Here is a 10,400-nt window from a genome sequence, read left to right as displayed (position 1 = left end):
ACGCGCATTGGGAACGCTTTGTCGCGCTCGCTGCTGCCGCCCGGTGACCAAACGTGGGTACGGCAGCTGGGGAGCCGCGCGCATGCGGCTCGCCGGTGTCCTCCCGTTGTCAACACTGGATGCCGCCGGTAACAGCAATGCGATGCTGTCGTGCCTGCGGTGCGGTGTCGCCGCGCTCGCTGCTGTCTCCTGGTAAGGAAACGGCGCTCCAACCCCACGTCCACGGTGACGGCGGGCGCTCGGCGCGCAAAGCGCGGAACTGCAGCGCTGCTGCTGCCCCGCCGCCAGCGCCGCCCGCCGGGTGCTGGCGGCTGCTGCCGCCCCGTGGCCGGAGCGCGGTACTGCAGCCGGCTCCGGCCCCTCCGCCTTACGTAAGGTAAGCGGCCGCGCATGCGCCGTACTGAGAAGGGTGTCGCTGTGTAGGGCGCCGGTCAGGACGGCGGCGGGTGAGTGCTGAGGGACCGGTGGGGCGCGCGAGCCCCCTTTGGCAGGTGCGGGGCTGCCTCCTGCCCGCGTGGGGCTGGGGGAACGGGGGGCTTCAAGCTGCCCACCGCGGCAGGGTCCCGGTCTGCTGGAGTGAGAGCAGCCCCGGGGAGTGACCCGAGAGCTGAGGGAGGGGGACGCCTTCCTGGGCGCCGGCGCCAGGCGCCTCCCCTGCTCGTTTCCCCCAGCCCCGCTGGCCCCGTGCGGCTGCCCCCAGCTCCAGCACCTCCCCTGAAGCCTGTCCCATAGCCCCAGGCCAAAACCGCGGTACAGCCGCATTACACATGAGCGAGTGAGGCTGTGTGTATAGGACGCTTTGTCTTGTAAGAGCTGTGAGACACCACGTATTCTCTTCGGTGGAGAACTGCCAAGCGACCGGAGTTACAGAAGATGAAGGGAGGAGAGAAGGAAAAAGAAGCGTCTGAAGTGTCAAATTCTCCCAGCAGTGCCGAGAGTGAAGAGCTGCCTGCGATGAGTCCCTGGTCCTTGGGGCCCTGGCATCCGTCTTGTGTGTCCCGGACCCTCCCTGCCCCTCCCCAGGCCCACTCTCTTTCACTCTGTCTTTCGCATGCTGCTGTGATATTCTTTGCTTCCTTATACCTCTCTTCTTCTCTCTACTCTTCTGTATCTCACTGTCTGTGTCCTCCTTCCTGTTCATCTCTTACACACTCTGACACTTTGCACTGCTCCCTGGCTCTGTTATTTATTGCTTCACTTCTCTAGCCCTGTATTTTCTCATACACCACCTCTCTGTCATTCTGTCGCTCTCACTGGATCTCTATCTCAGCGTCCTGCTCTGTGTCCCTCTCTTATTCGCAGTATCCCATCTTCTGGCTCCTCATCCCTCACCTGTATTCTCTGTCCCTCGTTCCTCCTTCCTGTTGTTCCTCATCTCTCTGGCCTGCTACCCATCACTGCTTTTTTCTTCCTTCCTCCATCTCTCAGCCTCTGTCCTGTAACTCTCCTCCTGTCTTTGTCTCTGATGAGTCTTTCTCTGTCTCTGCCCTGCTACCTGTCTCTTTTCTCTTATGCTCTCCATCCTCCCTCTAACTTTTTGTCAGTGTTTCTCCACACCGCTGCCTGTCCCATCAGTTCTCGCTATATCCCCCTGTCCCACTTGCTATCTCATTATTCCCCTCTGTCCTGCTCCTTGGCCTTTTTTCTCATCCTGCAGCCTATCACTTTTTTTTTTCCCCTCCATCTCTTCCTCCTGATCTGTGTGTCTCTCTTTTGTTCTCAATCCCTGTGGTTTGTTCCCAGTCTTTTTTTTTTGCCTTTCTCCCTTAATCCATATTCATAGAATCATAGAATAGTTAGAGCTGGAAGGGACCTTTAAAGGTCATCCAGTCCAACCCCCCTGCAAGGAGCAGGGACACCTCCAACCAGATCAGGTTACTCGGAGCCCTGTCCAATCTAGCCTTCAATGTTTCTAGGGATGGAGCATCCACCACCACTCTGGGCAGTCCTCTTCCAGGGCCCTGAGGACCTGAGTCCCAGGCCCTCATGGCCCTAAGGCCTCCTCTTGTGTTTTCCAGGCCCTCCCTGCCCCTTCCTTGGTCACCTTTTCCACATTCTGCCATTTTTATTTTTTTCTTTCCCTCCTGTACCTCCTCCTCCATCTTGCCAAGGCAAAGGAGGGAGAGACAGACAGTGGTGCAGGCAGGCTGCAGTTGTGGGCAGTATCTCAGCGTGCGCCTTTCTTCTGTTTTCTCCAGGTGCAGCAAGCAGGCTTGGAGGGATGAAGTCCCATGCTGCTGAGTGGTCCAAGAAGGTGAGGTGGTTGCCCACTGGGTCGGTGTCTAAGAGCAAAGTATCCTGTCATAACTCAGTGAAGTGTTCCTCTTTGGTTTTGCAGGTTCTGTGTGGGCTGCCTTTGAAACTGCACGAGCATTTGAGGTGAGCCGGGTAGGAGAAGAGAGGAGCATGGGTTTGGGCATTTCCCAGCAGCGCAACAACAATTTTGTGCCTCTTGCCATCTGAAGCACCATGAGCGACAGTTGCAGCGTCGGACTTCCTGGGAACCAGTGGAGCAGGTGAGCAGAGCACTGTGGCGCTTTTGAGGAGGAGAGTGCCGCAGAAGAGATTGGTGGTAACTGGTGTGATGTTGAATGGCAGTGCTGTTTGGTAGGTTTTGTCTTTGGGGTTTTAATAGTCAGCGTGGTGCTAGGATATGCTGGGCAAGAGAGTTGCAGCCTGTGGTGTTCTGTCTTTTACGCAGTCTCTATGCTGGATAATGTTTGTGGGCCTATAGAAGCGCTGGCAAGGGCCGGCAAGGAGCAGCACGAGCTTTCAGTGCTGGCACTTTCGGTGTCGGAGTAATTGTCCAACGTTTTTTATTTTTAGGAATTTTATTCTTGTGAGTGGCCAGGCCGAGATGATGGTAAATGTCAGTGTGCTGGTCGTCCGGGAAATCCCAGAGCCCTCCTCTGCAAGGAGGCAGTTCACAAGGGCAGAAGATTTGCTGTACTCTTTAATGGAAATATTCAACTTGGCACATAGAGGGTGAGGAGATCTCGGCTGTACTTAGGGTTGAGAAAATGTATGTAGGCATCTGTGTCTGTCCCCTGCCTGTATCTAGGACAGCGGTTCTAGTGAAACTAAAGCTGCCAATGAGTCAAAAAAAGGCCCGGGTGTCTGAAAAATGCAAAAGCTTTAAAGGCCGGTATCAACAGCTGTACCAAGGGTGCTGCAAAATACTCTGTCCTTCACGTGGTTTTAGTCCTGAGAAACCTCGCCCGAAAAGGAAGAGTTAGATTCCTGCCTAGCTTTAAACTAAGGGGGTTTTCCCTCTCTCTGCTGAATGTCTGCTGCCAGCGTTTCACCGTGGTCACCCTTTCCTTGGCCATGAAAGTATGAGATGGATGGAAAGGAGCCGTAGAGGTCTGCAAGGACGAGGTACGTCTATGATGCGTGACTGCATTTTTCCTAGGGGACTTGCCGCATGGATTTTAAAGTGAATGTTAAGGATGGGGCGATTTTCCTTCTGTAGTCTTTTAACTAAATATTCAGACATAAATAAGAAAAATCAAATGAGGTGTGGTCTGGAGCATGGTGTGACCCAGTGGGAGACGGAGGGGTTCTCGCTGGGGATTACGCAGTGTGGGTCCATTGTCCGGTGTGGGTCATCTCGTGCAGGTTATGCCGGGTGAGTTACGTGCTGTGGATTGTCCTGCGTGGACTCCCTGCTATAGGTCATCCCTATGCACCTTTCTTCCCACACATACCCCTTGTCCTTGCGTGTCCATCTCTCCCTCGTATCCGTCCCCACTGTCCCGCTCTGTGTTTCTCAGCCCTCCTGACACGTGGATCAAACTCTACAACTCGGAGAGAGTTATAAAGCAGGCATGTTTATTTGGCACCGGGTGCGTGGGGGATCGCTCCTCCAAAAGCACGCACACCAACAGCACATTTTACCAAAAATGTATCCGGTGCAGGTATACACATTCCTAGGATTGCACAATACAGACATACATATGCGTAAGTGAGGTGGGGTTATTAAAAAACCACTTGCGTTAGCATTTCAGATCTGTCTCTGGTGGTCGTTTACTTCTTCAGGGGTCTGATCTTCCTCCAGATGAACTTCAGTCATTCACCCATGCTCTCCTTTCACTTGGGGATTTCAGCAGTTTCTTAACGACTTCTGACCAACGTTGCACCTCCTGTTATCATGTCCTTTGCTTGACATATTAGTCCTTGACAAATACCAGTTTCTTGACAAATACCAGCCCCTGATAAGCTTAAGTGAGTTTCAAGGCAAAGAGGATTGTTAGGCATTGTCTAGCAGACAGTTAGTCTCCTAAATCAAGTAATATGCAGAGAGTTAGTCTTCTAAATCAAGCAATATTTAGCAGACCGTTAATTCCCTGTATCACTTCCAAATGCTTTTCACTAAAACACCCCCCTGTGCAAGATTTTCCTCCCTTGTGAGGTTTTTTTTTTCCCCTGTGTTTTGCCAGTTGCGTGCCCTGCACTCTTGTTTTGTGTCCCCATTCCCACTGCTCCAGCCCTGTTCGATGCCCCCCTTTTTGGCACTGCCTCCCCATAACTCCTTTGTCTCGGGATCCTTGGGGTGCTGCCTGTGTTCCCCAACTTGCCCACTGCTCCCCATCCCCAATTTTAATGCAGCTTGTTTCCATTCTAAAATGAAAACGCTCTAAAATGTTTTGATTTGAAACTTACAAGTGTGTTCATTTGTATCAGTTGCATGTCTTGGGTTTTCTTTTGCTGTATTTTTTTTTTTGTTCCACTTTTCCTTACCAGTGGTGGTTGTTTTTTTCCTTAATATTAAACTTTCCTTAATATTAAACTTTTTATCTCAAGTCACAAGAATTGTCACTTTGACCTTTCTGAGTCTCTCCCCACCCCACAGGGTCGGGGCAGTGAGCATGCAATTGTGTGCTGCCTAGTTGCTGGCTGATGTTAAACTGCGGCACAAGGTCAGTCGCAAGCCCTGCCTGGCTGATGCTTTAGGCTCTCGATGTCATTCCTAGTGTCTTGACAGTTTGTCTTTGTTCTTTGTCATTGCTTTTTAGTGCCTTTTCCTCTTCTGTTTTGGGCAGCGGTGGTTGTGGAGCCGCTCCAGGTAGCCACTCTCTCAAGGGCAAGGGGGTGGCAAAGCCGCAAGCTGGTGCGCAGTCCGGTCGGACGAAGGCAGCCACCTGTCACTGTGGATCGGTATTCCGGAAGACGTAACTGAAGGCCGTCTGACCGGCAGCTGCCTGTGCTGCGTGCAAGAGACAGCCTGCCTCTCTGGGTGAGGAAGATCCCGTTTTGAAGGCCGCAGCAGGCTAGATCGCCAAAGAGCGCCGCAGGGTCTGTACACATAATTTAAAAAGGGGGCACGGTCAAGTACTGGGTGAGCGAGGCTGCGTTTCTAGGGAGCTTTGTCTCCTAAGAGCTGTAACGCATCCCCCTCTTTTCTTAGGTTGGGGACAGTCAAGCAACTGGAGTGACAGAAGAGGAAGGGAAGAGCAGAGAAAGAAGGGTCTGAACTGGCAAACTCTCCCTGGAGCGCCGAGAGCTGCGGTGAGTCCCGGGCCCTCGGGGCCCCTTCTCCCCTCCACTCCATCTCAGGGCCTCCTTGGCCCTCCCCCAGCTGCCTCTCTTTCCCTTTTTCTTTCTCATGCTGCTGTGATTTTCTTGGCTTCCCTGTATCTCTCTTCTTGTTCTATTTTTCTGGTTTTCTCCGTCTTTCTCTTTCCCCTTCTCTCTCTTCTTGTACTGCTCCCTTTCTTTTTCTATCTGGGCTCTTGTTCTCCCCTCTCTCCTTCCTTTTTTTCATCCTCTGTCTCTGGCCTGCAGCCTATCACTGTTTTTTCCTTTTATTTCCCTTTATGTGGCCCACATACTTCTTTTTTTTTTCTTTGCAATTTCCCTGGTCTGTTTTCTGGCGTTTGTGTCCTCTGTGCCTGTACGTGCCTTTCTGAGTCCCTGCCTTCCTGTCTCTCTCGTCCCTTCCCTTTCTCGCTTTATCCCTTTCTCTTGCTTGGTGTTGCTGTTTTTCTTCCATTCTGCCTCTCACTGTCCTTTTTCTCCTTCCTGTTCAACTCTTGCTGTCTCTGGGCCTTCATGCTGTTCCCTGGCCTGTTTTATTAAGTTGATGTGCCTTTGTAGCCCTTTCAAGATCTAAGTTTCTGCAACCCATGTGCTTCTCACGAGTGCACAGCCTCTCTCTTTCTTTTTGTTTTGTCTGTCAGTCTGTCTTGCGCCCTGTCATGTCGTTTCTCACTATGTTCCTTTGTCCCGATCCTTGCTCGTTCTTGCATGTTCTTCTCTGTCCTCCTGACTATCCAAGGTTGATGTTTTTTCCCCATCTCTATCCTGCTGCTCCTGTTTCTTTTCTCTGCGTTCTCCCTTCCCTCTTTCTGTCTCTTTTCCTTGGTCAGTGCTTTTTTTCCCTTTTTTGTCCAGATCTCACTCCTATTTTTTCCTGGTTTTGTCCTGTTGCCCTGATTCCTCCCACTTTATTTTCTGTTCTTCTCTCTCTGTCCCGTTTGCTCTCCTGTCTTTTCTAACTGTATTCCCCTGTTCAGCTGGGTGTCTCTTCTTTCCTTTCTCTTTCCCTCACTATCTTTTTTATTTCTTGGTCTTTCTCAGTGCTCATCACAGTTGATTTTTCCTCCAGAGCTGTCCTGCTCTCTGTTCCTTTATTCTTTCTCTGTCATTCTGTGCTGCTCCCCATGGTTGTTTTCTAATTTCTCCGTCTCGGTCCTGCAGGCCATTGCTATTTTGTTTTGCTTCCATTCCTGTGCCCTGCTTTCTGACTTTGTTTCTCTTTGCCTTTGTTCAGCCTCCCAGCATTTTTTCCTTTCCCATTCCGTCTCTATGTCCGGCTCCCTATCTGTCTTACTGTCCCAAATCTGGGTTCATTTACCCGCTGTGCAGTACGCCAGGCTTACGTACAGAGCAGAGGTATTTATTTCTGTAATTTCTGCACAGAGATGGGTGCTAGGGGCGAAATCCACAAAGCTAGCCCACCTGGTTATAATGCTTGGTTTTAATTCTACATTCTCTCTCTTGCAGCTGCACGCTACTTGATTGTTTCCGCTCCATCTCTCTGCCTGTGGCTCACTATCTGTCTTGTAAGCTGTCACTGTTATATTTTTGTTTCTCTGTGTCACTCTGTCTAGCTTCCCAGTCCACGTTTTTTAATTTTTCCCTCTTTCCTGTAGGCCGGTCCTGTTCCTATTATTTCACATTGTGTTCTGTCTGGTCCTCTGTCCCTATTTATCCATTGCTCCCTCTCTGCCCTGTGGCCTGTCGCACTTGCCCATTTAATTTCTGCCTCTCTCTCTGTCCAGCTCCCAGTCTCTGGTTTTCCATTTCCTCTCTCTGTGCCCTGTAGCCTGCTGCGTTTCTCCTTTATCCAGCTTGCTGTCTCTGGCTCGCCAGTGACCCTGATTTACAATTCCACCCCTGTTCTTTCTGTATGCATTGCTATACTGTTTTTTCTCCAGCTCTCTCTTTTTTTCAGGCTCCTTGTCCCTATTTCTTAATTCTTCCCTCTCTGCCCTCTAGCATATAGCTGTATGGTTTGTTTTGTGTTGTCCCCTTGCTTTCACCTTTTTTGTCCAACATTTGATATCCTGGCTCCCTGTCCCTGTTGTTTCATTCCTCCCTCTCTGCCCTGTTCTTCTTATGTTTTTATCTTTCTCCATCACTCTCTTGCTTTGGCTTCCTGTGTCTAGTTGTCTTTACCTCCCTCTCTGTCATGCTGCCTGGCTCAGGTTTTTCCTGCATCTCCATCCTGCTCTCCATCCTTCTTTGTTGGTCTCTGTCCTGCTCCCTCTCCCTCTTTCTGCTGCCTCTCTTCCTCTATCCCCTCTACTTCTTTGCCCACCTCTGTCAGGCTCCCTGTCCTCGTCCTTTTCTCGCTATCCTGTTTCCTGCCTCGTGCTTTCTCGCTACACCCCCCTGTCTGGCAAGCTGCCTTTTTTCTTTTCTCTTGTAGTGTTCTGTGCCCTGCTCTTTGTTTTTGGCAGCCTCGAAGTCTGCCCGGCAGCCTGGTACTCCAGGAGACAGCCGACCGACCATACGTTTCCCACTGATCTGACAAGCGTGGCTCCTGGAATGACTGCCAAGGCGTCCCGGGGACATGGAGCAGGGATCAGAGGCTGCAAGCTCCAGAGCAGACTCGCTGCTCAGACTTATGTGCATGACTGAATAAACACTCGCTGTCTCCTTTGACTTCATGGCTGCGTTTCTGCTCCCTTTGCCCGGGGCCATGGGAGGTGAGGAGCCCAGGGGAGGAGGTGATGCAGTGTGGGGGTCAGGCGATGGCCCCCAGTTCCTGCCGGGCTCCAGCTGTGGGCTGGGGCTGGAGGAGCCCCAGGTGCGGGCAGTGAGGGTGATGGAGGCGGCCCCTCCCTGTAAAGGGGTGGGTGCTGCTGGAGGGGCTGGTGCTGCCCTGCCCCGGGTGGCCGTGGAGGGGCCAGTGCGAGCCGTGGGAGGAGTGGAGCTGTTGCTGAGTGCCGCTGGGCTGCGGCTGCACCTGCAGCGATGGAGAAGGTGAGCGGGAGCCGGTGCGGCGGGTCCCGGGAAAAGCCGGGAGGAGTGCGGCCGTGCCTGCGGGGAGGGGGGGGCGCCGACCCAGCCGGCGGGGTCTGTGTCGGGTGCAGCAAGTGGCGGGGAGTGGGGGTGCCGCGGCGCGCTGGAGTCAGCGGCGGGGGCTGCCTGCAGCTGCTCTGGGGAGCCTGAGGCTGCGATGGGCGGAGGGGGAACGGTGTCCCCGCAAGGAAGGCTGCCTTCCGCGGCATGCTGGGAGGTGTAGTCCCGGGGTACAGGGCTTGCGCTCGGCCGTGACGGCTCCGCGGAGCATGCCGGGAGGCGTAGTCTTTCCGTACTCGGCTGCCGGGCGCACGTGCTGTGTTTGCCAGTGCAGTTTTTGCTGCCAAGCCACTGCATCGCTCTCGGCGTGGTCCTTGCTACTCCCGCGGCCCCGGTGTATTTTTGTTCCCCGTTTCGTGTGGTTTTCTGCGGGCTTTCAGGCGCCCGAATAACGATAAACCAGCTCGGACGCTGCGCATGCGGAGCGTGGCGCTCCGCCGTGCTCAGTGCTGCCGCCTGGCGAACCAAACCCGGTACTGCAGGTGAGCCGCGCAGGCGCCGGCGTGCTGCTCGCCGCTGCCCGCCCGTAGCGGCGGTGCGGTGCTGCGGTGCGGTGCCGCCGCGCTCGTTGCTGCCTCCCGGTAAGGAAACGCCGCTGCCGCCCCACGGGCGCGGTGCCGGCGGGCGGTCGGCGCGCAAAATTCAGCGCCGGCCCCGCACAGGGATAGAGCAGCTCCGCCGTATCCTCTGCCGCGGCAGGGCGGTGTGCGGGGGGCGCTGCCCGGGGGCGGGTGGGGGCCAGGAGCAGCAGTGAGGTGAGGGAGCCCCTTTGGCCGGTGCGGGGCTGTCTCCTGCCCGCCGGCCGCCTGGGGCTGGCGGGAGGGGAAGCTTCGAAGCGCCCACCACGGCAGGGTCCCGGTCTGCTGGAGCCGGGTGAGGGCAGCCCCGGGGAGTTACCCGAGAGCTGAGAGAAGGGAAGAGGGGAAGGAGGCGGACCCCGCTGCAGGCACAGGTGCCAGGTGCTTCCCCCAACACAGCAGAGCTCCACCTGAGGTGCCCTGAGCGCCGCTGGTCCCGTGCAGCTGGCCCCAGCTCCAGCGCCTCCCCTGAAGCCTGTCCTGTAGCCCCGGGCTGCCCCCAAGCCCTGTCGTGCAGGCTGCAAGCTGGCCCTTGAATGTGTTTTATTCTCCAGAAACGCTGGTGCTGTTTCCATCGGTTTGGGGAAAGAGGGGCGTTTCTGGCAGCTCCTGCAGAAGGAGGGATTCCTGCCTGAGAGCTACGGTCACCACTGTGGCTCACAGTTGCTTGTTCTTTCCTTCTCCCAGAGACAGCACGGAGGAGTCGGGTGTTGGTTCCTCTCTGAGGATGATGTTGTCAGGCTCAGGTTTGTGGGAGTTGCCTTTGGCCTCATTCTCCTAGCAGCACGGGCAAAAAGGGCCACCCAGATTCTTACTGGCAGTGGACAGGAGCTGCCGCAGCTGAATCTGGAGAGGACAGAAACAGGTAAAGCAGCTGAGGAATAAAATAAACACCGTCCAGACAGCAGGTCTGTCCAGCTGCAGACAAGAGAGAGCCCACTCTCTGGGTGAGGAGGGATCTTAGTGTAGTTCTTAGCAGATGCGATGGCTGACGTGCGCAGCGGGGCCTGTGCGTGACCGAAAGCGCGGTACAGCCACGTAGCGTCTGCACGTGTGAGGCTAGGTGTCTTCGAAGCCTCGTATTGTAAGAGCTTTCTTTATATCTCTCGGTCTGGTTCCCTCTCACTTCCTCTTCTCTGACCTGTTGGCCATTACTAGGTTGTTTTTGGTGTATTGCTGGTTCCTTCTGCTTCTCTCTCTTACTCCCTCTCCTTTATTTACTCCCCCATCCCT

General features: G+C 54.3%; 1 protein-coding gene across 6 annotated transcripts; it reads left to right on the top strand.

Annotated features, from left to right (window-relative positions):
* Nucleotides 1-482: 482 nt before the first annotated feature.
* LOC147598027 (uncharacterized) lies at nucleotides 483-8,169 on the top strand. 6 transcript variants are annotated; one of them, XM_086765018.1, is made up of 7 exons: nucleotides 500-991; nucleotides 2,199-2,254; nucleotides 2,339-2,379; nucleotides 2,827-3,378; nucleotides 5,016-5,295; nucleotides 5,408-5,508; nucleotides 7,934-8,169. In XM_086765018.1, the coding sequence occupies exons 1-4, from the start codon at nucleotides 874-876 to the stop codon at nucleotides 2,987-2,989; spliced, it is 378 nt and encodes a 125-aa protein (XP_086621144.1). In that variant the 5' UTR covers nucleotides 500-873; the 3' UTR covers nucleotides 2,990-3,378; nucleotides 5,016-5,295; nucleotides 5,408-5,508; nucleotides 7,934-8,169. The 6 variants fall into 6 exon arrangements, 2 of the variants coding, with proteins under 2 accessions (XP_086621144.1, XP_086621145.1); XM_086765019.1 differs by having other exon boundaries at nucleotides 5,016-5,299; XR_015260920.1 differs by having other exon boundaries at nucleotides 483-965; nucleotides 2,339-3,378.
* Nucleotides 8,170-10,400: the final 2,231 nt, after the last annotated feature.

Source organism: Chlamydotis macqueenii, chromosome 22 (assembly GCF_036417535.1).
Source record: "Chlamydotis macqueenii isolate bChlMac1 chromosome 22, bChlMac1.mat, whole genome shotgun sequence".
Classification (NCBI taxonomy): Eukaryota; Metazoa; Chordata; class Aves; order Otidiformes; family Otididae; genus Chlamydotis; species Chlamydotis macqueenii.
Note: the sequence above shows the minus strand (reverse complement) of the source record. Positions and strands in the feature narration are given on the sequence as shown.

Coding starts and splice junctions, on each gene's coding strand:
- LOC147598027 (XM_086765018.1), top strand. CDS start 874: ATGAAGGGAGGAGAGAAGGAAAAAGAAGCGTCTGAAGTGTCAAATTCT. Junction 2,255..2,338: donor CTGCTGAGTGGTCCAAGAAG/GTGAGGTGGTTG, acceptor TTGGTTTTGCAG/GTTCTGTGTGGGCTGCCTTT. Junction 2,380..2,826: donor AAACTGCACGAGCATTTGAG/GTGAGCCGGGTA, acceptor TTTTATTTTTAG/GAATTTTATTCTTGTGAGTG.